This window comes from Neolamprologus multifasciatus, chromosome 15 (assembly GCF_963576455.1).
Source record: "Neolamprologus multifasciatus chromosome 15, fNeoMul1.2, whole genome shotgun sequence".
Taxonomy (NCBI): Eukaryota; Metazoa; Chordata; class Actinopteri; order Cichliformes; family Cichlidae; genus Neolamprologus; species Neolamprologus multifasciatus.
In genome coordinates, this window is record NC_140453.1 from 26,369,659 (window position 1) to 26,396,030 (window position 26,372).

A 26,372-nucleotide genomic window follows, 5' to 3' on the forward strand; every position below is an offset into this window, starting at 1 on the left:
AAACCTGACGAACAAAAACAAGAACACAATACAGAACAATGCTTCATGCAGCCACTTCAGAAAGGGCCTGAGACGGGAAACGTCGTCCACTCTCTACGCACTGAGTCTGAATCTGAGTGTGTCAGTTCCTGCTGCATGTCACACGTGTGATGGAATTCTGCAATGTGAAATTTTACATCCTCACAGCTGACTCTAAACTTTTATTTTGTATTCTTCAGAGAGTATACTGTGTTTGGAGGTGGGGTCATGTGTGGAGCTCAGAGTTTGATGTTCTTCGCTCTGTCTGAGAAAGCATCTAGGGACAGTTTGGAGTTTCAGAGACATCCTCATATGGCCGTAGAACTCGTGGACGAGAAAAGATTCCGATGAATCATGACAAGCTAACGTTTCAGGGTCCAACAGGAAGTGAGTGTGCATAAACATGGCCGCAGACCATCGATCAGGCAACCACAAGTGACTGACAGTTTATAAGTGGGTGGTGCTTCAGTCAGAGATCTGCAGGTTTTACACATCAGTGCACTTCTGGACCAGGGGTCTCAAACTTAAATGAGCTGTGGGCCACTCCTGGCACCGTCATCTCATTGGAGGGCCACTTTAGCGTTCAGGTAGTAAAAAAGAAACAAAGAAACAAACAAGAAAACACCCACAAATATTTCTGAAAATGTAGTATTTTGTTTGTTTGTTTTTTTAAATTTCAGATAGTGTATAACAAGGCAAAACTGCAAACGTGAACACAGATTATTTTCCTCACTCTTAACTAACTAAAGCCTTTCATTGAACTACCAAATAAACACATTGGTCCTCTCTTTCTGGCCAGACACGTGGCAGCATTTCTGCTATCATTTTGTTCGTATTTAACAAAATAAAAATGCAGACGTAAGTGTACACATTTGTTTTTGACTATCTCACTGGACTAACATAGTCAATCTCTTAGTATGTTTGCATTCTCTGCTCATATTGCCTTCATATTAAATCATTTTTGGCTTTTTAAAGAACTTATTTTAACATTACACTTAACAACAAACAAATCCTCCCTAACAGAAAAAAACTGAATTATATTTCTTCACGTCAATATACGGACACCCCTGTTCTGGACGCTTCGACTTAAAATGGGCAACTTGTGATAGTCGGTCACGTGATTTGTGACGTCACTAGGGATGGGTATTGATAAGATTTTCACGATTCCGATTCCATTTTCGATTCTGTTTAACGATTCGATTCTTTATTGATTCTCTTATCGATTTTTTTTTTTTTAAAAAGGAGAACACTAAGGTCAATTAGCTTAGATCTTTGTTTTATATCTTCTCTTTGAACAAGATAGAAATTTAGGAGTAACATGGCCTTACAAACCCAACAGTGAGATCTTAACAGATCCAACCTACAGCTCTTCAATGGGGTGTCACAGGGTCCCCAGGAAAAAAAATTGTGAATGTAAAATAATAAAATAAATATTCTTCTGTAGCAATTACACAAGAATATCCAATAATGTCCCTGCCTACAATTAAACACATTCACTTACCGAAAATCGGGGGCATCTGCTGTGGCAAATGGGTGCAAGCCTTTTACCACAAACTTAGTCACAGCTCGGTGACATTCGTCTATCCTGGCCTGAAAGGAGATGCTACCGGTAGACTGTAGCAAGAACTGCCAGCATCTGAGCCAGCCAGACTCTGTCTGTCTCTCTCATCATGGTCACCTAAATGCACAGTAATGGCAGGTTTTGTAATAAGGCAGATCGCGCTAACATAATATGCATTGTTAGTTGATTATTTACCTGCCGTATTAACGGGAGAGGACGTGCAAACGTTACCGCCGCTGCTGGGTTGAGATTCACGAGTCCGGAGCGGAATTAAAAACACGACATTCATTTAAGGTTATCGCGTGTTTTGTGAGCAAATGCTTTTGCATATTCGTAGTGTTTCCTCCCTTAAATGAAATATCTACTTTGCAAGTATTGCAAGTTGCCCTGTTGTCATCCGTTCTCGTAAAGTATAACCAAACTTTTTAGCGTTTGAGCCGCCATGTTTCCTGCCAGGTAAATGACGCTCCGCAACGTGGTGACGTCATTCGGGGCGACTGGAATCGATAAGGGAATCGTTTGCAAAAATGGCAAACGATTCCAAGGAATTGAAACAGTGGGAACCGGTTCTCAACAAGAACCGGTTTTCGATACCCATCCCTAGACGTCACCTGACCGAGATTCTAGCTTTTATTCAGTGATTTTAAAATTGGATACTGTCAGAACATTGTTCTCTTTCAGAAACACATCCGAGTTGTTATTTACCGAGAGGAGACCATAGTGTTTCAGTGTTTCACGTCCCCTTTAATGTGTGTTTGTCTGTCTGTACATCTGTCATTTAGATACCATTCCTGCTCTGTGGTTCTGGCTGCAGTGCAGATGATGTCATCATGTATGTTGCCACAGATGTTTTACCTGCTGAAACATCTGTTTGAGTCACTGAGAACGTGAGCAGGCTGAACACAGGGTGGACGAGGCGGTTTCCTAAAACCAACTTCAGAGTTCACTTCAACTCGAGTGCTTAAGTCGTTGAGCGGGATCAAACCCACGGTCCTGCTCTGGGTTCTTCAGGTTTGAGGCTCGGGGGTGGAGCTTACAGGTGAACAGAGTCCATGCTGAAGCTGAATCATTTTTCCTAAACTCGGGTCTGCTGCACAACGGATGAATTCAGCACCATAAAAAACACCACGACAAACAAGCTCACAGAGTCGTTGAGCTTGTGAATAGAAGGCACTTGCAAAGCTGCGTCCTCTGAGGTCTGATCTCCGATCAGCCATTTGCTGCTCTGCTCTGACAGGACATCTGCTTCAATCTTCCGTCGGTGAGTCAGCGAACCTTTCACACCTCCACCTCCTGACGGCCCCCTTGCGCAGCGTCACCTGCCGTCATCACGGTGATGTCGAAGCAGGTCTCCATCATGAGACGGGACTTGCACAGGTTGACGCAGTACTCCAGCTCCCCCGTGGCCTGAGCCAGAGCCTCTAGGTACTCCTGGGATTCGCAGTCCAGGTCCTGGTCAACGTCAACTGCAAACACGGAGAGAGCGGTTAGTTATTTAGATGCATGCGGGCCAACATTTGTACTATGATATCACCACGCTGCCTCAGCTGCTCGTGCACAGCATCTCTGAATGCTTGGCCCGGTAAGTTCAGTTAATGACAAACTCTGAAGCTGAACTCTGAGGTTTCTGTGGTTCATCATCACAGAAATATCGCAGCCGGTCACTGACGGCTTTCTAAACGCGGAGTAATCTATTATATGAGTACCAGCTCCCTCCCGCTGCAGCTCATACTCACACTCTCCACTCCACCTGCTCGGGTGGAGCATCAGCCAGCTCTTGGCCTCCTCCAGCTCCGCCTTCAGCCTGTCGTGTTTGCTCTTCAGCTCTTGGATCTGCTGCTGCCGCTTCTCCAGCATCCTCAACCGGGCATTGAAGTAGAGCAGACCCTGAGGAGCGAGCACACAGTCAGAGCCTCAAACTGCACACACCGGCTTGTAGGGGTGTGGACGAGGACGAAGAAGAGGAGGGGGGATTAGCACGAGGCTTCGAGACTCCAGCCTGTGTCTGGCTTTAATTAGGAGTCAGTGCAGTGCTAATCTGTGATCAGAGGAGGATTAAGGACAACTGAGGACAAACAGGTGACAGAGAGGTGGTTCAGACCTGCGCTTCATTACAGCTGCCCCTCAGAGAGCTTTATTCTGAAAATCCTGGGATGTTTCTATTGTGAAAGTCTGTAAATGTGGGCAGCTGAGCAGTAATGAAAGAGTTGATCATCCAGATGATAAGTGACCTGAACATTAACTGTGTGTTTATGTTTCATTTGCAGCAGCTTCTCTGTGACACGCAGCCAATCAAAAAGGCCAGATTCTCAGGTGAAGTCAGACTGACTGACTCCAGTTAGACCATCACAAATTGTTCATGTGGGGCCATGACACAGGCGTGACCAACCTCAGTGAGGCCCATGGGAGGGGAAAACCAGTGAAACCAGCGAATTGCTGATGTAAAGCCAACTCAGGTCTCCGTGTCAGCAGCAAGAAAGCCTTGTTTCATTTGGAGCTACAGGACAAGTTGGGATTTGGGGAAAGCATGCAGGTGTAAAATACACATGAACAGATGCAGCAGGACAGGAAGCACCTCCGACGGGTGAAGCGAGCAGAATGAATCCAGTGTGAACAGGTAAACACAAAAAGCATGACAGGCAGACAGTGTGTGAGACAAAAGTTTGAGCACAGACAAGCGACACCACACGGCCTCCATGTTGGCGTCTCTACACCGGCCGCCAGTCAGACCGGCACCCTCTCTGACCTTTAACCCTGCACTCTCCGGTGGGATCACAGAGGTCCTCCACACCAGGACCGGTTCGAGTTTCATGTCATGGATGGTTTGTTTGGAGGAATGTAGGAATGAACGTGTAAAGGACAACTCACCTTCTCAACATCGTGGAACGTCTGCTGGGACGCAAATAGAATAGAATAGAATAGAATAGAATAAACCTTTATTATCCCACGGATGAGAAATTTTGGTGTCACACAGCTCTTACAGCAAGGGAAAATAAAATATAAAAGGAAGACACAAGGTGGTCCTATAAACATAAGCAACCGAAGTCCATATATACAGGTAACAATGTATAGAATATGTATAGAAAAACTGAAAAATTGTACAGTGATATGTATAAAAACAAAACAAAACAGAGAGAAGCCGATTATTCACTGAGCAGTGCTCTGGATATGAAGAGCACGTCACCTTCCTCTAATTGAAAATAAATCAGAGCCCGACAGGCCGCTCTGCCGAGGGTTAATGACCCGTTAACACTGAGAGAGGCGGCTGTCACAGAGACCAGACAAGCACCCCCCCCCCCCCCCCCCCCCCCCAATTTTAGGACCACGGTCTGCTTTATATATGTGATTTGGATAAAAATATAAAAAGCTCCTCTGAGTGCACTCAGACTGAGGGTCCAGATGAAACTCCACCTGCTTCAGGAGGCTGTGTTTGACTCATTCTTGTCAGTGCATCGCGGAGAAGTGGAGGGTTCTAACACAACCTCCACGTGAGGGGACTAAACCGGCACGCTGTGATGCTGAATGGCATGTGAGCAGCACGTCATTATTTAATCAGGTGAGGACTCACCTCAGATCCCATCAGCGCCTCCTTCCTCTTCTGCACACACTCAACGTTGTCGATCTCATACACCTTTATCTCAAACTGCTCCTTCAGGGTGCCGCCCAGCGGCGGCAGGTCCACCCACTGACCACCCAGCCTCCTGCCCAGGGAGGAGGTGTCCGGCAGGGGGGCAGGGATTAGCCGCCGCCGCAGGAACCCTGCAGGTGGAAAAGGAAAGGGATGAAATAACCCATGATCAGTAAATGCAGCAGACTGTGTGTCAGGTAAAGTTCACAGGGTGCAGGTGTTTCCAGCTGTGGAAGCTAACATCAGGGCCCGTCGGGAACCCTGCATTCGGAGACTGGTGTTTGAATGCTCACTGAACAGCTTCAACACAGCCAGCTGACTCACTCAGTTAAAGCTGCAGTCAGCGAGGAAGTTAGTCACACCTGTGCTCTGAGCAGGTAATGAGTCAGTGTCAAGGAGCCGGTGATGTCATTGAAAAAAAAAAGAAAGAAAAAAAAAGACAGCCAATAGCACTCAATAACAGGCAGGACTATCAAGGCTGTAACGCAGCTGTACCACATGGCCTTAAACCAGACCTGGGCATTTCATGGGCCGTGGCCCATGTCAGCCCAGGTTGGCCCACATCAGCCCATGTGAACCTTCCTGTCCAGCCCGCGTGACTTTCACTGATGTACAGATGCATGTGCAGGTAAATGTTTACTGACCAATCTGCAATGCTGCGTTCATGTGGGGCCATGACACAGGCGTGTCGCTTAACGAGGCCCAGACTAAAAACTCTTTATTCACTGAAGTCAAAGGAAAAGCTGTAAGCTCAGTCTGTGGTGTCGTGTTCAAGAACCATATTTTAAATCAGCACTGTAGCTGGGCATGCACAAACTACAAGAATGTGTGTAATGAAGGGCGGGTGAAGGAGTCGCATGCTTTAGCACAGACTGGTGACTGTAGTTATGAACTGGTACCAAAGGTAGCAGCTAGCATGCTAATGTAGTAAAACCCTGTTTTTTGTGTTTTTGTGTGTGTGGAGTTTGTGCTGGAGTGTGTCAGGCGGTTGTGAGGACTCGGGGCTGCTTGGCAAGGACAAATGTCACATCCTGTGGATGTTTCTCCTTTACACAATTCAAGATTCTTTATTTGTCACATGCATCATGCAAGTACAACACACAGTGAAATGTGTCTTAAACTGCTCCTTTGACTGTGCAAGACATTATTAAACAATAGGTAAAGAGTCAAATATCAGCCAGCTGTCGAGTCTTATCCTTTGTTTACTTTGAATCTGTCCACACTGGCCATAAAAACATTTTTATGTGTAATATGTGACGGTGCCTTTAAATACCAGCAGCAGGTGGTGATGGACCTGAAGTCACAGCTGGAACGTAAACGCTCGCCAAACGCTAACAGAAAGCTGTTTGTCTGTTGTGAGGCGAGCCAGTGAAATATCACAATAAGCTCAATAAAGGTTGCTGATTTCAGCAGACAGCCCACACAGCTCATTAGTTTTAATTAGCCTTGTCTTCTTCTGTGGTGCTCCTCCTCTATCAACATCCATTAGTGCTGCTGATCAGGTTTTAAGGCCGCTGCTGTCCACCTGAAGACCTCACTCATATTTTTAACGACTTTGTACACACGGCTGTCAAATTAGGTTCCCAAGTAAAAGCAGAAGCAGGCGTGTGCTCCACAAACAAAAAAACGTTATGGCTTATTAAAAACATCCAGGCTCACTGATGAGGATTCAGACATGATGACAGATCGAGGAGGAGTGGGTGTGAAGGCTGTGGAGTGCTGTGGAGTGGATGGGAGGATGTGTGGGTGATAATTGGAGTTGGATATGTACACTGGGAATTGTCCTCATGAAACATTCATGAGGCAGAAATGAGGCGAGATCCACAGGCCGATGGCAGACAGATCACAAGAGTGCCGATTCTGTATGCATCAGGCCGCCGGCTCGCCTGCCGCACGAATTGCAATCGGCTGCTGGGAGCTGGGACGTGGCAGCGGCGTGCCACATGAGGTGCGCCCATGTCAAGTTTTTGTACAAAGACACCGGCTGAGAGATAATTTCACACGATATCAAGGAGGAGAGCTGCCTTTGATAGATGCTCCCACAGCAATAGCACCTGTACTCTCGGTGTGCTCAGCATTCATAGGAATATTGTAGCGAGCAGCCATCATCACACACTGATGGATGCTGGAAAAAGCCATAAATATGTTAATTCTTCAGCAGAGATGAGTTTTATTGCTCTTTCACTTTCTGAGTCGATGCACGGAGAAATAGTTGCTGAATATCAAATCTGAGATTTAAATTTTGGCCATCAGCTGTAATGATTTCACAGGTTATTTAAATAAAATCTCATTGTGATAGAAAAGCTTCCAAGTTCCTCTGCACGAGCCGCTGTTTCATAAAACCCATAAACCTTGCGTTTTGCGTTTCCATAGCTGCTTAGATATACCGTCCCTCGGAGAGGAAGGGCTCGTTTAAGTCTATGTGAGCTGCCGTGAGGTTAACATGGGAGCGACCGGGATGGATCTGCTGACAGACACAAAGGGGGGAGGAGTGGCCAGACATCGGTGTTTATGTGGCCCTTGATGGAACAGCAGCTGACATACCACATAATGTTTACAGTAATAATGTTGGGCCAAAAAAAGGAAAAGCACTTATCTGCACTTATCTCACATACGCACACACACACACACACACACACACACACACACACACACACTCATACATCATGCTACTTTTTGCACAATCCACTGTCATTGCTGCACTTTTCTATTGCACTGTTGTGGTTGTACTGTTGTGTCGGCACTGTTGTCTCTGTATTGTTCTCTTCTGTCTTTGTTTTGTTTTTTTGCACACTTGCACTTTATGTAGTCCTGTGTTGATTGTCTGTTTTATGTAGCACCATGGTCTTGGAGGACCATTATATGCGCTCTACATAGAATTCTATGATGAGTACAGAGAAGTCAACGAGTTAAAGATTTTTGTTCTTCAGATCTGATCACTGTAAAAAAGGGGCAGTGCTGCATGGAGCAGAACCTAAAGTGTTACCTGTGTTACGTTACCCCATCCCTAGCGGCGGCATGCACTCACCGTTTCCTCTCTTCTTGGGCGATTTAGAAACTCGGCTCCTATTTGATGAGGATGCTCCGCTCTCGCTCATAGAGTCGTGTGCCGAGGAGGTGCTGCCGGTTGTCTCGCTGTCTCGGATCATGCTCTCGTAGCCGCTGCTGCCCCCGCTGTGGTAAAACAGAGCGGTGCGTCCCATGGCGGGGGGCAGCTCCCCACTCAGGATGCTGCTGTTGTCACTGCCGTGCCCGCTGCTGTAGCGCTGTGGCCTCCGAGGCGCTGTGATCTTGCTGTAAGGTGATGGCAGCGGTGCGTTGAGGGGTGATCCGGTGATGCTACCAGTCCTGCTGCCGGGGATGTCGCTTCCTGTTACTCCAGCTCCACCACCAAACATCTTCCTTTGGCTACCTGAAACCAACTCGCTAATCCGGCTGTTGGCTGCCCTGCCGATGGCCTGCTTGGTGCCCATAATGGTGCCTTTTACTGTCTTGCCTCCGGTTCCAGAGCGAGATGGGGACTTTCCATTGGAAGGTAGGTTGGTGTTCCACCCAGCTACGTTCTCTGGCAGTTTGGGGGAGGAGCTTGGGCTCTTCGAACTGCTGGCAGACAGCGTTCGAAGTTTCAGTCCACCAGAAGCTGCTGCTCTTGATCCGCTGCCACTGCGGACCTGCCACAGTTTGCTGGTTGCTGCAAAAACACCAGCTGGAACTTGGGACGGAAAGGCCGATGTGGAGGTGGATGCCGGATCACTGAGTCTTGGCACTGATCTGTTGGATCTGCCATTTCCTCCAGATGTAGCGCCACTGTTCTCTCTGAACAGCTCAGGTTTGGACCCAGCTAAGGTTGGGCTGTCGCACCTTTCCAAAGACATTAGACTCCCAAAGTACCTGGAAGAATCTGCTTTGGCTCCTTGTGTCTTCAGGCTTGAGGATGTCCTTGCAAAACTGTGTTCAGTTTTTAAACTGGATGTCCTGTGGCTGAATGAACCAGCTCTGAGCCTGACATGCACTTCATCCTCTGAGGACTTTCCAGTGTTGCTGCTTGTTTTTAAGGCACTTGGAGACAGCACAATTCTTAATTTTTGTTCTTGACTCGACTGTCCAGACTTTGTGCTGCTTTTTTGTCCATTTGCCTTTTTTCCCAGGGATGAAAACCTCAGTGTACTGATCAATGAAGCAGCTTCTTGGGGGGTGGAAACGGTTCCTAGAGTTGTTGCGCCCCGAGTGAGTCGTGGAAATTTGATGAGAGTGTCTCCTCTCCTGCTGCTGGACTTCTCACAGCCATCAACAACCCTCTGGGCTGAAGAAGACATCTGTGTCTTTGGTGGGCGAGGTACACTGTTGCTGTTCCCTCCGGACCTCTTGGAGGAAACATTAGTCACGCCACTTCTTGTTGGCTTACTTGCAGAAAGAAACTCCACCTCTCTGGTATCACAATAACTGCTTCGCTGAAGCAAAACATCATCCTGCCTGCCTTCCTGTCTGCTACAGCCCACAGCTGCAGATGAGGTAGGCTTGGTTTTCCTGGGAAGACTGGAATGGGTGGCATGGCGGGGAATCTGTGTTGACACTGATGTGTTCAGGATATTGGCTTTCACCTTCAGAGAGCCTTTTAGAGATACTTTGGATGACTCGGGGGAAGGAGGGCACTTAGTAAAAGATGGTTTGTTTGGGGTAGCAGGGTCGCTTTCCAGCTCTGAGAAACAGACACCGCTGTCATTTAAGGAGCTCCTAATGCCATGCTGTAAGAATGGCTGTTTATGGAATATACTTGGTGAGCTCAGCAGGGCGGCATTGTCCATTGTTTTATCCCTCAAGTAAAGCCTGCTTTGTGAATGAAGACCATCACCTTCAGCTGATTCACAAAGCCATGAGTCAACAGACGGCTGCTTTTTGTTGTGGGAAAGCAAACCTTGTTGGTGTTCGGTGCCAACATCAGTGCCTGGTCCCACAGCTCCTTGTAGAGAGGTGTAAGCATCATATTCATCATTAATACTACTGATGATGCTGACCGGGCGAGAGCCAGCAGCTAAAGCCTGTGGAAAGCAGTTGGTGTTATAGCTGAGGAGGTTGGAGGGACGGCCATTATCTGGGACAAGGCTGTGCGGGAGCTCCTCTATAACTGTGAACACGAGCTCGTCCTCTCCATTCAACTCCATGGGCTGCTGCAGAGTGATTGTGGTCCTCAGAAAGTCTCCGTCCAGGCATCGTCCTAACAGAGAGGCCCGGAGGTTGTTCACCTCCGTGGGGTACCTGCTTGTGTGAGCAGCTCCATCTGTGTTTAGGTTAGGGCTTATAGATTTGGGTGGCTGGTCTTGCCTCATTGCTTGTTCACTCATACCGACAGGGGGAGTCCTGCCAAGAGCCTCCTTAGGCCGAGGTGCCGTCCTGGTTGTCCTGGGTAAGGACGGTGAGGCCAGTGGCTTGGGTACAGCTCCTCTGAGGTAGACTTTCTCTCGAACTACAGGCTCTGAGTCATGGGTTGGAGCCCCCCCTGACTTTACCACACATGGCTGAACGGGGGTGCCTGAAAGCTTCTCTCCATCTGCACTCGTCCTTTTGGACGTCTCGATGAAGCCACCAGCTGAAGGTAGTTTGGGCTGATCCTGATCTGATTTGTCTATGCATGTTGTCAGTGTGCTTTCTGAGAACATGTGGGACGAGTTCTTCTCAGATTTGGGTGGAGACGTTGCCTCTGTGGGTTTAAGAGGGCCACTCTGAGCCTTCAGCGCTACTGATTTCTTCTCTGTGCCGAACATGGCCGGGCCCTCGCTGCCATCAATGCAGTCAAGTCTCTCCTGTAGTTCTGCAAACGTGTTACACTTAAAGTGGTCACCGTCGGACTTGGGTGCATCTTTGACTCGCTTTTTGTTCAGGGACGGAATAATGGGAATGAAGGAAGGCGGACCCTCGTTGTCGCTCAGCTCTCTGTCTGAGATTGCCTTCCCTCCCGGCCCAACGTAGATGACAGTGTCACAGGAGTGCTCACTGCTGGAGGAATAGTCGGGATCACTCGAAAGTAGCAGCGGAACATCCGGGTCGAGGGCCACGGTCAGAGGGTGGAAGGGTCGAAGACGAGGAGGCCGACAGGATGGGCCTTCCTCACAGGAGCTCTCCCCTCCAGATGAGCTGGAGGCATTCTGCGAATAAAAGAGAAATAATACAGAATTAACCTCCTAAAGAGAGCTGGAGCATGCAGCGATTAAACTGAAGGGAAATCATTACATGAGTGCCCATGCACTGTGTTACATTAAAATGAATGTGAGTGAGATGCATATGCTGCTAACTCTGGTTTCCAATCTTCAACATACGAATACAGCGTGTAAGTCTGCCTAATGAGTCCCATCTCAGCACACAAACGCTCATTCCTGTAGATACATTGGTATTGATTAGGAACTATCATCATTTAAGAACTATCATCCGAACGTTTCCCAACCAGAAACCGTGGGTGGATAAAAACATCCGCGACTCTCTGAGATCACGCACCGCTGCCTACAATGAAGGGCTCGTCTCCAGTAATATGGACCTATACAAGGCTGCGTTCTACAACGTGCGCAGCCAGGTCAGAAAGGCAAAGCGGAGCTACGGGGAAAAACTAGAGTCACAGCTACGACAGTGCGACTCTAGGAGCCTGTGGAAAGGACTGCGGACTATAACGGACTATAAACGACCAGCCTCTTCAATGATGAATGCCGATGCTTCACTGGCTGATGAGCTGAACACGTTTTATGCTCGCTTTGACGCCGCAGCAACTAAAACAACAAACGGCTGCGCGCGCTCGGAGTGCACCAGTGAAGACAATGCATTCATCATCACAGAGCATGCCGTGAGGAACACCTTCAGGAGGGTGAACACCAGGAAGGCAGCAGGACCAGATGCAATCCCTGGCTGGGTCCTGAGAGCCTGCGCTGACCAGCTAGCACCGGTGTTCACGGAGATCTTCAACCTCTCCCTGGCCCAAGCTGTGGTTCCCACGTGCTTCAAACAGTCCATTATTGTTCCTGTTCCAAAGAAACAACAGCCTGCTTGCCACAATGACTACCGTCCAGTAGCACTGACTTCAATTGTGATGAAGTGTTTTGAAAGACTGAGGAGAGATCACATCACTTCTTCACTTCCTGCCACCATCGACTCACTTCAGTTTGCTTACCGGACTAATCGTTCCACAGACGATGCCATATCTCACCTGCTCCACACATCCCTGAGTCACCTGGACACTGGCAGAGGGAATTATGTTAGGATGCTGTTCGTGGACTACAGTTCAGCATTCAACACAATAATTCCCTCTAAGCTTTTCACCAAGTTGACAGATCTAGGACTCAGCTCATCACTGTGTCAGTGGATCCTCAACTTCCTCACAGACAGACTCCAATCAGTGAGGGTGGGAAAACAAGTCTCCCCGTCCATCTCACTCAGCACTGGAGTGCCTCAGGGCTGTGTTTTAAGCCCCCTGCTGTACTCACTGTACACTTATGACTGTGTAGCCACATCAGACACCACCTCCATTGTCAAGTTTGCTGACGACACTGTTGTTGTGGGCCTGATCTCCGACAACATCGAGACGGCCTACCTGGAGGAGATTAGGATCCTGGAGAATTGGTGCCAGGAGAATAACCTCCTCCTAAACATCAGCAAGACTAAGGAGCTGATTGTGGACTTCACTACAAAGCAGGCGAGCAATTACAAGCCCCTCATCATCAGTGACACGCCAGTGGAGAGAGTGGACAGTTTCCGATACCTGGGTGTCCACATCACTCAGGACCTGTCATGGTCCTGCCACATTAACACCCTGGTTAAGAAAGCCCGTCAGCGTCTCTTCTTCCTCAGAAGACTTAGAGACATCCATCTGCCACTGAAGGTGCTCAAGACCTTCTACTGCTGCACCATCGAGCGCGTCCTGACGGCAAACATCTGCACCTGGTTTGGGAACAGCACCAAGCAGGACAGACAAGATCTGCAAAGAGTGGTGCGCTCAGCCGAACGCATCATTCAATCAGAGCTCCCTGACCTGCTGTCCATCTACACCAAGCGGTGCAAGTCCAAAGCTAGGAAGATTATGATGGACCTCTCCCATCCCAACAATGGACTCTTCTCACTGTTGAGGTCTGGGAAGCGCTTCTTTGTAAATTTTGTAGTAACCTGTAAATTGTAAATACTGTAAAACTTTTTTCTGTCATTTAATGGTCGGGCATTGTACAGCTACAAGCATTTCACCCCCATGTCATACTGTGTATGGTTGTGTGTGTGTGTGACAAATAAAATTTGAATTTGAATTTGGAAAGTCGGTGAATTATGAGCACATGACACTCTGAACTCATTAATATAGATGTGAGGGGTTTATTGTTATCAGCCTCAAGAAATTAGTGAAAATTCATTTAGAGGCCAAAATGTATGGAAATCGCAAAGAATGGTTTGAAGACTTTGATAACTTTTAAACCTCAGTTTGTCCTTTGAATTTGTTTTGCCTTCAGTGTTATAGATGTTTAATGTTCAGAGACAAAGACTTGAGATTTAAGTTTGAGGTGCAGTTTTCTGTGAACTTCAACCTAACAACCATCAGAACCTAATCAATCTCATCCACATGTGAGTAAATGGTTTCTGTATTGGTGATATAACATTTGGTGTTTTGCACACTGTACCAGAGATCCGTGACCTCCGCCACAACGAGCTCCAGAAAGAAAACCTGAATAAAGATGAAGCACCTTCGACTTCTTCTTCCTCATGCGGTGGATGCGGGAGGCCAACTGCACCGTGGTCAGCGTCTCCATGTAGCCCGCCGGGGAGTCGGAGATGTGAGCGATCATGGTGGTGCGGCAGTTGATGTTGCCCAAGGATTCGCGGAGCAGCATGGTGAGCTTGCTGTCCCTGAATAATACATTAAAAAATGCTTCGTTAGCTCAAAAAAAGGAAGACGTGCTGCGGGCGTGAGAATCCCCACGGGGCCGCGGATACCATTCATTACACCGCACAACAGTTTGGCACAGATAGGCAAAAAGGAATAGGAACGATCTCTCATTTCACATTAATGAAGTCCGCTTTGAACTACACGCCACATGTGATCCAGAGGCAGAGACAGACTGAAATGTTCATGAAACTCTGCCTTTGAAAAGACCTGGACTATCGCTACAGAAGATGGATCAAACACAGAATTTATATACTACAGTCTAAGCTTTTTCTCCTTTTTAACCCAACACGACTGAACTCCAGCCACCGACTGACCTAAAATATCACAAGTCCTCGTTTGGGGGTTTTCTTTGGTTCAACTTCCACTCACTAACTTCACTCATGTAAATGTGTGAAAAAAAATCTTATTAATGGATGTGACTGGAACATCAAACAACTCAAAGGTTGCTTGTCATTAAAAAACATGAAAACATAAAGATATCAAAGATTCTTCCATCGACAGGCTTGTATGTTAGTCTTTGAAGTCTGTGGATGATGGGACTGATGAGATTCTTTGGTGCAGATATTCGCTCCATGAATAAAACACGTGTGATGCTGATGGCTTCACAAACGAAAAGAAAAGGGGACAAAGAAGCGAGGTGAAAGTTCACCAATATAATTAAAAAATAGCATCCAGAAATAAGTATTAAACAGAAAAGACCAAATGTGAGGAGCAAAAAAGGACTGAACATTAGTTATCATTACTGTGACTTATTCATCAGCATAAACAACCATTTAACACTGACTGAAAGCTCATTAAAGCTCACAGCTTGACCCCCACCCCCCTCACAGGGATCATTGATCCATCTGTTGTTTGGCTGCTGTGACTTTTGACCCCATTGAGCTCATCAAAATGCCCGTACCTGTAGGGAACGTGCTTGGCTCCATTGGCAAGGGCGAGGATGACATTTCCCAGCGCCGAGAGCGACAGACACTGACCCCCGCTCCCCTCTCGGGTCCTGCTGATGTCCGTCTCGCAGCTGCCCAAATCCAGGAGGTGAAGGCGACTCCGACCGGACACTGCCATGCAGATTGGGAGGGCTTTATAGTGTATGATACTGCCTGCTTAACTGCTCATTAGTTCTGAGACAACAATCTATTCATTAGTCTATAGACAGAAACATAATCAATAGCTTTGGCAATAACTTATTGGCTGCTTTGAATCATTTATCAGGAACCAAGCAGCCGTTAGGGTAAAGACATCTCTTCCTTATCTGTGAATGATAGGAATCATGTAAAATGCCTGTGGGCTGTGTGCGAGCTGAAGTAAAGTCCTGCAGCAAATCTCAAGTCATCAGATTATGGCTCCAATACATTACTAACCAAATGTAGAAACATATATACGCCTGCATGCATGTGCAAATGTTAAAGAAGCTTCATCTGAACACGTCCCAACTGCATCCCGTTAAGCTTCAGTATCAGTCTGATCCGCTCAGTTTAACTGCCTGCTCATTTCATTAATTCAGAGTAATGATGGCGAGAACCATTAACCGGCCACATCAGCAAGATTTAGAAAGTGCTGAGCGCCACTGAGTGGATGCTTTTCCACAGCTCTATAAACACTGCAGGATGCCAAGCCATCAGGGCTCGTTAGACATGCAGATTTATTCCAGCATAAAAGCCCAATAACGGAGGAAGCGGCTCTGCTGACAGGTAGACATGGGTGGAGGCAGCATTAGTGTAGCTGCTCTGCTTGTAAACGCTCCTGTTGAGCATGTTAGCAATTCAACACCAAGCTAATTAGCAGGTACATGTTTGGAGTGTGGAAAAAAAGAGCTAACGGCTAATTGAGCTGCCAAATTTCACAGCTGCATGGTCACTAATGGGGGCTTTTATTCTTGTCCCGGGGTCAGAGCCTCTAACCTGCTGCTGCTCCAAGTCCTTGCTGAGCTGATGAGTCTGCAGCTGGAGCGTGTGTGCAGGTCTGTGTACTGCTGGGAGGTTTAAGGATTATCACATCTCGCTTCTGCTGAACCAAATAAGCCTTTCAGACTTCATTTAGGGTTTTCAATGACATGCTGAGTACCAGTTTCTCTTCAAAGCGCCCTGCTTTTTCCCAGATCCACAGTTTGTACGGAATGAATTGCAACCTGGCCTTCACCTTCAGAAACGTCTGTGAACATCTCAACAGGAAGGGAGACCAAGCACAATGCTAACGCTAACCATGGAGGCACAAACTCAGAGAGCTCCACCCAGCCTGAATCTCTCAGCCATTTCATCGGAGCATGTCCAGATACTTGTCTGACACCGTGTCAGAAGTGAACCATGTAGAGCATTAGTCCATCATGTATCTGCTTAACCTGCCATCAGTGTTCTCTTTGGTTAGTCTTAGCCTTCAAAACGTGGAGTCCACAAACCAGCAGGTGTCAGACGAGTGACGTGTATGTTCCTGATATACTATCAGTTCCCTCAGTGATCTCAAGTGTGAATTTTAAAGGGTTTAGGTTTTATTGCTTGAGGTTCTGCTTCCTGATAACAAACATACTGAAAAGAGGAAGAATCTGAGAAACTGGTCCACAAATATGAGTAGAGTTTTAACGTCACAGCAACTTTTAATAATTCTGGCAAAATATCAGTTACGACCACGCATACACTCACTGGCTGCCTTGTTGCTCTTGTCCAGCCTCTCTTGGTAGAGGTGCAGGGTAAACAGGAAGTGGGAGTTCCTTTGGACTTCCTGGTTGTTCGGCATTCGGTTGCTCTTCCTCGCTGCCAGGGCAGCGTCCAGGAAGGATGCTGCTCGCTCGGCATTGCTCGCCCGAAGTTCCATCTGGTTCTGCAGCTGATAGAAAGAGCTAATGTTAGGGTGAGTTGTTAAATATTGTCATTTTTATGTTTGCCATTTGTACATAGTTTTAAAGAATTCTTTCTGTCCTCCCCTCCCCAGATCTTTAAGATTCTGGGAGGTGTGTGTGTGTAGGGGGGGGGCAGGGGCGGTAGTGTTTCTGATCACAGGAACACCCTCTGTGAAGGTCTGTTTGATGTGGTAAACTTCCTCCCCTTTGTATGGCTTCACTGTGTTATCCAGGGTGAACCATCTAGGGTGTGGGGGAGACTACCCTCTTTATGACCAAGGATGTTCCTCTTGCTTTTATGTTATAGGACCCTTTGATCTGTCACACACACACACACACACACACACACACACACACACACACATTCTCACATAACACACACACACAGTGCCTTATCTTTGTAACCAAGGGGGATTACGTGGGGAAGGTACGTGTTGTAAACTATTGTTTATTGTGTGAACGTTGCCAATAAAAGGGAGTGAGAGGGGGCAGTCGGAGAGGTCATTTTGTGATGAGCTAAGATACCGACAAGGCCTCCCTTGCAAGTAAAAAGATCGATCGCTGTTGCCTTGTTTTTCTTTCATGGGAATAAGTTCTGGGATCAGCGGGGTTTGACTTTAGACCCAACAGCTAATGAGATGCAGATAAGCTGGGACTGTGGCTGCACAGAACAGAGGCATGATTCATGGTGAAATGCTGCGGGCTAGCATGAAAGTCCATGTTTTCAGCTTCTGCTTGCAGGTGTACATGATGAAGATCCTGCAGTAAGAAAGAGCTCTTCTTCTCTGTTATGTATAATATTTGACTATATTAGAAATGTCTTTTGCCCCAGAAGGAATATAAAGCCAACTTAGATTTATATATTCATAGAGTCTGTGAGCTACCACAGGACAGGGGGAAGAGGATGGATGGATTCACATTGAGATTTCACTGAGCTGATGGAAGCTGTATTTATCCAATATTGATGTCTTTCTCCTGACTCAGTTTAACATCAGGCATGATTAAAACACATAGGCATCTTGCAATCAGGCGCAGACACCGCCAAGAGTTTACCCCATATTAGTCAGGCTCGGACTAAAACAAAGCTTTAAATCATTCTGCAGCACAGAAACCAGACTGTGATCATCTTCCTGCCATCTGCAGCTCTGTGATGTTCTTCTGGCTCAAAGTAGAAATCCTTCTTTACTCTTAGAGAGAAAATGAACGAGATAAAAGTTAAAGTAAGACAGAATGAGGTTTGATAAAGGAAAAAAAAGGAAGGATGTCAGAATGAGAGGAGAAAAAGAGAAAGAAAATTAAAGTGAGCTCCCCAGAAGGAGCCTGGGGAGATAAAACAAACTGAACGAGTTGGAGGAGGAAGGTCAGGACTAATTGGACAGATGTCAACAGTGAAGAAGTCTCTAGAGTGAACAGGAGTTCAGTGAGTAGGTCAGGGACAGACAAAGAGAAGGAAAGGAGGAGATGGCGAGGTCTTTTGGAAAGGGAACGGCATGAGTGGCCCAGATGACTGGATGAACATATTGGATATCATGTTGAGCTGTAATCATTAGTTATATATCATCTAATCACAGTCCTCGGTTTATATCAGAGGCCAGTTTGTGTGATTGGTTAAAAAGTGCTCAAAGTTCGAGTTGTTTCCTGTACCTGGGATCCACAGATGGGATCTTCTCTCAGCAACACGGCGGGGCCTGGTGCCTCCTGGTGCCCTGCCGCCGCCAGTTCGGCCAAGAGGTCGGTGAGCGTCTCCTCGCGGCCGGAGATCTCCACGGCCGACACTCTGACTGAGAAACAAGCTCCGGACTTTTCCTTCCGGTCCTCGATCACCTTGAACAGCCAGGAGATCGCCGTTGGAGCCACACCCAGGCTCTGGGTGGAGCAGTCCCGACCAATCATGGTGTACGTCTTACCTGTGGAGGCAGGGTCAACTCAACAATCATGTGACTTTTCAGAATTATGTCTTTGTGTGTGTGGGTGGCGTATCATGTGTTTACCCAGGTGAGCATGCCCGAAGCAGAAGATGCAGCCGTCCGCGCCATTCACCACCGACTGGATGACCTCTGCCACCGTTCCTGAACACACTTCCGCCTAGAAGAGAGAAGCCAGCGATCACCTTGGAGTGCTGCCACTGTCACAGCGCCTCATACATAATAATAAACACAGTACAGTATTTATGACAAGCTTTAGGTCAGAGATGTTGGAGCACTTGGTGTACCGAAGCCCACTGCTGACATGCCAGTAACAGCATGGCAGGTATGTGACCTGCTGCAGGTAACCAGAGCAGGAAAAGTCACTTAGGACCAGCTGTGAGTGACAAAGTGAATCCTTCCCCATGTGGATGCCTTGACTTTAAAGCTGAGCTTACACACCTGAGGGGTGTCCTACAAAGGAAGTTCAACATATCCAGGCTTCCTCTGAGTTAGCTAACTCAACTAAACCTGGAACCTCAGTCAGAGATCATGGGTCTCATCACTGTGGTTATCAACTTTCTCTGTTGTGGCTCTCTGCTCCCTGTGAGCTCCACCTTCTCCAATCAGAGATGATATCAGATGAGACGATGATAAAATCTAACAGTAAAATAGTCTTAAAGATAAAAGTGGCAGAAACTGGTTAATCTGGTGATTTGTGTCACACAGCAGTAAATTCAAGATATGAATGGCAGTGAATGATGTGTCTGGGTACACTCAGTGCTGCTGTTTGTTTCTAAGGACATATAACATTCATATCACACTGAAAGCAAGATGTAAATAAGAGAATTTGTAAAAATCTAGTGCTTCCAGATGATTTTAAACCAAAGGAGTGTTCAGCGTTCATTACCATGGTGATTTAGGAGGTAAAAAAAAAGAGACAGCTCAGTAAACGAAATAAATCATCAGCAGGAATACATAGACGTGTAGAATTACAGGAAGAGTTCTGATAAAAACAAACAAACCAAAAACAGTTGTTGTATATCTATTACTTAATTACTTTGATGGAGTTTGAGTATCTTGTCTTTTCTAGTGCCTTAAATACAATCTGGCCCTGTCTGCTCCAGGAGAAAGTGAACAGGATGCAGGTGGACCCCTGCCTGGTCGCTTGGAACTCCAACTACCTCACTGACAGACCACAGTACGTCAGGCTGAAGGACATCACGTCTGACACTGTGGTCAGTAGCACAGGGGCACCACAGGGAACTGTGCTGTCCCCTCTTCTCTTCACCCTGTACACCTCTGACTTCTGCTACAACTCTGAATTATGCCATATTCAAGTGTGCAGACGACATGGCCATCATGGGGTGTACCTGGGATGATCAGGAAGAGGAGTACAGGAGTCTGGTGAGCAACTTTGTCAGACGGAGTCACACAAACCACCTGCAACTCAACACCTCAAAGACCAAGGAACTGGTTGTGGACTTCGGGAGGTCCAGACCAGGTCCACTGCCAGTTCAGATAGAGGGAGAAGAGGTGGAGGTGGTCAACACATACAAGGTGGCTGTGGGTCAGGTGGTAGAGCAGATCAGCTACTAATTGGAAGGTTGGTGGTTCGGTCCTTGGCTTCCCCAGTCTGCATGCCTTGGGCAACATACTAACCCCAAGTTGCCCTCCGATGCGTTCATTGGAGTGTTAATGTTTATTACTTTGCACTTGAGTTTAGAAGTGCTTGTATGTATGTATGTGAATGGGTAAATGAGGCATGTTGTATACAGTGCTTTGAGTACTCCGGGCAGTGCTTTGAGTACTCCACGTGGTGTGCTGGAGGAGCAGCACAGCAAAAAAGAACTAATCCAGGCTGGAAAAACTAATCAGGAAGGCTGGCTCTGTGGTCGGCATGAAGCTGGACACTCTGGTGACAGTGGCAGAGAAAAGGACATTAAAGAAACTGCTGGACATTATGGACAATGCTGGGCATCCTCTGCACACGGTCATAAATAATCAGAGGAGCCTATTCAGCGACAGATTCCTTCTCCCAAAGTAAAAAAACATCAGACTTAAAAACTCCTTTGTCCCACATGCCATCAAACTGTTTAACTCCCCGTTGGAAGGGAGAGGGAGGGGAGACAGGAGGACAAAGGATGACAGGAAACAACTGAGCTGTAGTGCTTTTTTTCACTGTGCAATATTTGCAGTATTTTTTTCTTACATACGACTGTGCAATTGACCCTGTGCACGAGAAAATGCTAACTTCCTGGTTTGAGACCGGATGTGGGGTTGTGCATTTCCGGTAGCTTTACTTTGCGGTCAATCGCTACTGCGAAGATATACTCCAAAATCATGTCCAAAACTCGAAAACAGAAAGATCGCGTTAAGTTACAAAGAGGAGAAGGTGGGAACACTCACCACTGTTGTGTCATAAAAAATCTAATGATCAACTTTGACGTTTAAAGAGTTTAGATCGATCAGTTGTTTACATCACTCAACACAAGCAGAACTGCATCACCCCATGCAGAAGACACATCGTCCACATTCAGAAGCACATCTCTGTATAGTGACTGGTCTTATGATTTAAACAGGTAAATGTTCAGCATTCAAACTACAGGTGAAGAATAGTCAAACCAGATGTTTCCCGTTATGTCGATATCAGCTAGTCAAGTACACACCTACACAGCATGTTAACAAACTGTGAAAAAAAAAAGCCACACAAAAAATGAATGATTGCTGGTAAGGGTTTCTATACATTAGTATTTACGAAGGGTATGTTGTGACTTACCTTAAAAATTACAGTGGTCCTTTCACCTCGCTGTTTCGCAGCTTTTTTAGTGCAAGTTTGCATGCTTATTTTTTACATCACATTGTGTCCTGCGTCCTGATCGCTGCAGAAGATCTCCTCCGTGACGTCTCTCCTGTACAGTACAGAATCGCTGCATCGATCGCTAGCAGTGTAACTCTGAAGTGCAGTACTGTATGTCCACGATGTCCACGAAACGTTTTGCACCGTCAAAAAATAAAATTGGCTACTTGATTTCACCTATCGCTGGTGATTTTTAGAACATAACACCGCGATAAATGAGGGACAGCTGAGAAATATAACATTTGAATCAATTTTCTCTTTTGCCCTGAGGTGCGGGGAAAAATATCGACAAGTCAATGAACATCATTTACAGATATATTGGGTAAATGCCCAAGACATCTATAGAAATGTAAATCGCCGCTTGATTCATTCATTTGCTTAACTTGTTTTGGACCGTAAACAGGGCGTGAATAGGACACCGGAAACAAAGCTCCCCACAGGAGTTTCCGCACCGGAAGTAGCATATGCTAACGTGCACATAGTCAATAATCACTGTGCAATAGACTCACTCAAATGTGCAATCCAGTCGTATTCCTATTTATCCTTATTATATATTCAGTATTTATATGTGTGTTTATATAGTATATTTATGCTCATATCCTTACTCTCATTCCCCTTTATTGTATCTGTAACATGCAACTTCTGCTGATGCTGTGCTACTGGACACTGAATTTCCCGGAGGAACTCAGCCGAGGGATTAATACAGTTTCATCTAATCTCTAATATCTAATAGAGTATCTATCTAATAGACTCCAATTTGTTCATGTAAATGGAGAGTCCTCTTCACACACTAAGGTTAATTATGGAGTTCCACAGGGTTCAGTGCTAGAATCATTTCTGTTTACATTATACAATCTTCCCTTAGGCACCATTGTCAGAAGACAAAGCATACACTGTCTCTGTTATGCAGATGACACCCAACTTTATCCATGAAGCCAGATAACACACATCGATTTGTTAAACTGCAGGAATGCCTTAAAGACATAAAGACCTGGATGACCAGGATTTTCTGGATTTTCTGCTTCTAGATGCAGATAAAACTGAGGTTATTGTACTTGGCCCTGAAAATCTTAGAAATATGGTATCTAACCAGATTCTTACAGTGGATGGCATTACCTTGACCGCCAGTAACAATGTGATGAACCTTGGAGTCATTTTTGACCAGGACATGTCCTTCAATGCACATATTAAACAAATATGTAGGACTGCTTTCTTTCATTTGTGTAAGAAGTGACTTTCACAACAACGATTGACTGTTGAGGAAACTGTTGGTGTGATCTAGTGCTATATACATAAAACTGAAATGAATAAGAATGAGGGAAGTCTCTTATTGGTGCACTTTGTCCAGCAGTCAGACACCTGAGCGTGGACTCCACACTGACCCAGGTGTTTTTTCTAATTCTCCCATAAAACTCGTGTTAAACATGAAACCATTATATCACCGATGCAGTCAGGTGTCTAAAAAGAGAGAAGATCTGCAGCCCAGCAGGCACGATGATGCTGAGTGCCATGTTGTTTGTTTGGAGGAGCTGAAAACGGAACATCATAAACATGTTTTTATGAATCTATCTGCAGGTTTATGTCACATCACAGATACAAACATTCTGCACTGACACACACACACACACACACACACACACACACAGCGCTGTGGTCTGTCTGCTGCTGTCATTGCTCTTTGTGGGTAAACAGCGTGCTGACACGTTGCTGATGAAGAGCTCAAACCTTGCGTGCCCTGAATTTAGATTTTTATTCTGAAAACTCTGAAAGTTTCACTTTAAACTGTTCATTCTGCGTCACCAGCAGCAGGTCTGTGCAGCTAAATTATCAGCTGTAACGTTACCCACACTAATCCCCGGAAGAAGATATGGTAAAGTTCCTGATCCTGGAGAACTCACCTGGGAGGCGTCCTGTGAGAAGATGGCATCAAAGGTGAAGGTCTTTGGCGCTGAGGCTGAGGACCGTCTCTGGGCCGACGTCTCGCACAGCGTGAGCTGCTTCTTCCTGCCGTCGACCTTCAGGAAGGACATGGACTCCGAGGACTCATCCTGGACCGAGCAGATCCGGAGCATGACTCTGACCTGAGGACAGACAGGAAACATGAAGCACAGAGAAGACTGCTGCATTCATCAAGTCTCTGGCTGGACAATGGAGTTGCATCATGAAATGTTAAACTAAGCCAGAGGTGCTCAAATAGTGATAGATGCTTGGCCTGAACGTGGCCACGTTTGCTACGCCTGCAGCCGTTCGTTATCTTGGGTACAAGTGTTCAGAGATATTGACACCGAGTTGGAAGGAAACTGTGCTTCTTTGACTTTGTTTAGTTAAACTTTGATTTGATTTTTTCTACCTGCTGTTTAGTTTTGTTTTCCATATGGTTTTCACTGAATTTGCCTTAGATCACCTGACTCAGATCACCTGATACACACCATCAACTGTTTGTGCTGAAAGAAGCTCAGAATCAGCCGTAAAGCCTGCAGAGACGTCCTGAGCTCTTCTTCAGGTATTCCAGGATGACATTTTAGACTCTGTGTAATCAGAGCTGGACTAAGCAGGGAGTCACACTGCTTTCCTGACCTTTGACCTTCAAGAGCCCGTGCCCCTCAGCCTTCTGAAGGGTTTTATTGTGCTGTCATAGAACTGCTGAGCTGGTGGTGAGGAGTTCGAGTTTACAACCAATAATGAGACGGAGCAGTTTTTAAACGACAAGTCTCTGCGAGGCAGCTCCTCTGTCACCACGGATACAGAAAGGAAGCAGCTTGAAAGTCACCATCTGATCCAGTCACAGCTAATTTTATGTGTTCCAGTCACTCGGCACTAGGGGTGGGTTTTGATTATTGATTTTCAGATTAAAATCGATTCTTATCTTGAATAACGCAATATCGATTCATTAAAATCTTGAATGAATATAAATTTAAATATAAATTTATTATGCCCGAAATGCCAGAATCTCAGGTCAAACCTCACAAAATTTTGACAACGACCAAACAGCTAAAAACATAAATGAGAGCAGGTACATGGATTCTGCACAAAGACCTAAACACAAAGCCCGGACCTGCCGTCGGATCAGAATTTGTGATATGTCGGCTTTCTCGCCCGACTGCATGTACATGGACACGCCGTCAGGGCTGAAAGCCGACAGCTCACAGATTCGGATGTGTCAGCGGGTCTGTGTCTTTTTTTGCGCTAGATTATTAAGCTGTAGGCTATGTCTCTCTCCAACCAAATTTGACTGAACCAGCAGCAAAAGAAGATCCAAAGTACGCTTCATATTTCACTTCACATTTCGCTTCACATAAACATCGTCATAAATTCTCTCTTTTGCTGTTTTGCTTCCACCAAGGTAAAATGACATTTCATGCACAGCTCTCTTTCTCTCAGTGCACTTCAAAAACACTTTCCCATCTAAAAATCTCTGTTTTCTGCATTATTTGCTTGCTTATTACGCACAAGTCTACTGTTATGTACGGCGCTGTCGGCCGCTGTTTTTTTTTATTTATTTAACTGACTTCTGACAAGAAAGCCCCATTTATTTTGTTCAATACTGAAGAAATGTAAACTTTTTAAAATTATGTGATATTGCAAAGCACTTAGCTGTGTCTCTAATTAAACCTCTGTAACTTTTCTTTCACTTCAGCAGCATCAGGTAATGTTCATATGTAGATTAATGGTTTTCTTCTGTTTTTGTTTTTCTGCAGAATATTTTTAAGGTGGTTATCTGCTATAAAAAGACAGGTCAGGAAATTCTCCTTCATGTTTTTCTGTGTTTTTGCTTTGTTACTTTGACACAAAAGCATTTGCTGTGATGCTTACACAAATGTCAGTTTTCTTTTTAAAGATATAAAAATATGGATATGTACTGATAAATGATCAGAATTATAATATTTCTGTCTGTTTGAGGCAAATTTCCCCGATTCAAATCGAATCGAATCATCGATCAAATCCAATCGGGACCTTGTGAATCGGAATCAATTCTAGAAATCAGTGACGATACCCAGCCCTACTTGGCACATTTATGTTCAATCACAAATGTTTTTACAGGATTTTTTCTTCATTTTTTCTTTCACCTGATCAGTAACATCCAAATAAAACCCTAAAACTGAAGCTCCACCTTCCTGGACAGTCTGTTAGTGCAGACGTATGATGTCATTAAAAATGCTCCAAAAAGCTCCAACAGCACAAACACAGCACAGAGGTCCAGTTTAGCTGAAGCTAGCAGCTACAACCACTTGTGTTACCTGTCAGTCAGAGAGGCCACACCCCTAATAATTCAAACACAGCTGTTATAGAGGGACACATATTTATAGAGACCAAACAGTTTGTGTATCAGGCTGTAAACATGCGGGCACTGACTTCCTACTGCCTCTGTTGGACGTCAGAGGAAGTGCATGTTTCAGTGCAGTGTTGCAGAGCAGGCTGGGTCAGATCCTCGCTGTGATATTTTCTGATTAAAGGTACAGCATCAATAGATAGCAAAGATAGTAAAGATAGCAAATAGCAAAAATCTGAAGGGCTGCTTTCAAACTGCAGCGCTTCAAACAGAAACAGCTCTGACCTCAGTCTGAACTCAGAGTTTGATATCACTCACGATGAAGTGTTTACACCCAGAATCCAGCTCAGGTTCTCTCGCCCACACAGAGAGCAGCCAGAGGCCATGGTG

The 26,372-nt window shown here is 45.9% G+C and overlaps 2 protein-coding genes and 1 long non-coding RNA gene across 7 annotated transcripts in view; 1 reads left to right on the forward strand and 2 right to left on the reverse strand.

Moving 5' to 3' along the window:
• LOC146502245 (kelch repeat and BTB domain-containing protein 11-like) overlaps positions 1-26,372 on the reverse strand; it is a 152,280-nt gene that overhangs the window by 16,057 nt on the left and 109,851 nt on the right. The window lies entirely within an intron of this gene.
• LOC146502246 (uncharacterized) lies at positions 53-13,939 on the forward strand. 3 transcript variants are annotated; one of them, XR_014869370.1, is made up of 3 exons: positions 53-1,161; positions 2,200-5,404; positions 13,853-13,939. It is a non-coding gene; the product is annotated as an uncharacterized LOC146502246 (long non-coding RNA). The 3 variants fall into 3 exon arrangements; XR_014869368.1 differs by having other exon boundaries at positions 2,200-5,835; positions 13,853-13,936; XR_014869369.1 differs by lacking the exon at positions 13,853-13,939 and having other exon boundaries at positions 2,200-5,135; positions 5,235-5,864.
• LOC146502247 (kinesin-like protein KIF26A) overlaps positions 2,858-26,372 on the reverse strand; it is a 57,561-nt gene continuing 34,046 nt past the window's right edge. For 2 of the 3 annotated variants that reach the window (XM_085132975.1, XM_085132977.1), the window contains 11 exons: positions 23,611-23,793; positions 18,940-19,033; positions 18,593-18,855; positions 16,752-16,935; positions 15,017-15,173; positions 13,913-14,075; positions 8,236-11,350; positions 5,148-5,338; positions 4,448-4,471; positions 3,316-3,466; positions 2,858-3,045 (listed from right to left, as the gene is read on the reverse strand). In XM_085132975.1, the coding sequence (XP_084989101.1) occupies positions 2,858-3,045; positions 3,316-3,466; positions 4,448-4,471; positions 5,148-5,338; positions 8,236-11,350; positions 13,913-14,075; positions 15,017-15,173; positions 16,752-16,935; positions 18,593-18,855; positions 18,940-19,033; positions 23,611-23,793 (4,713 nt within the window). The remainder of the gene's footprint in view (positions 3,046-3,315; positions 3,467-4,447; positions 4,472-5,147; positions 5,339-8,235; positions 11,351-13,912; positions 14,076-15,016; positions 15,174-16,751; positions 16,936-18,592; positions 18,856-18,939; positions 19,034-23,610; positions 23,794-26,372) is intronic. The other variant, XM_085132976.1, reaches the window with a different exon arrangement.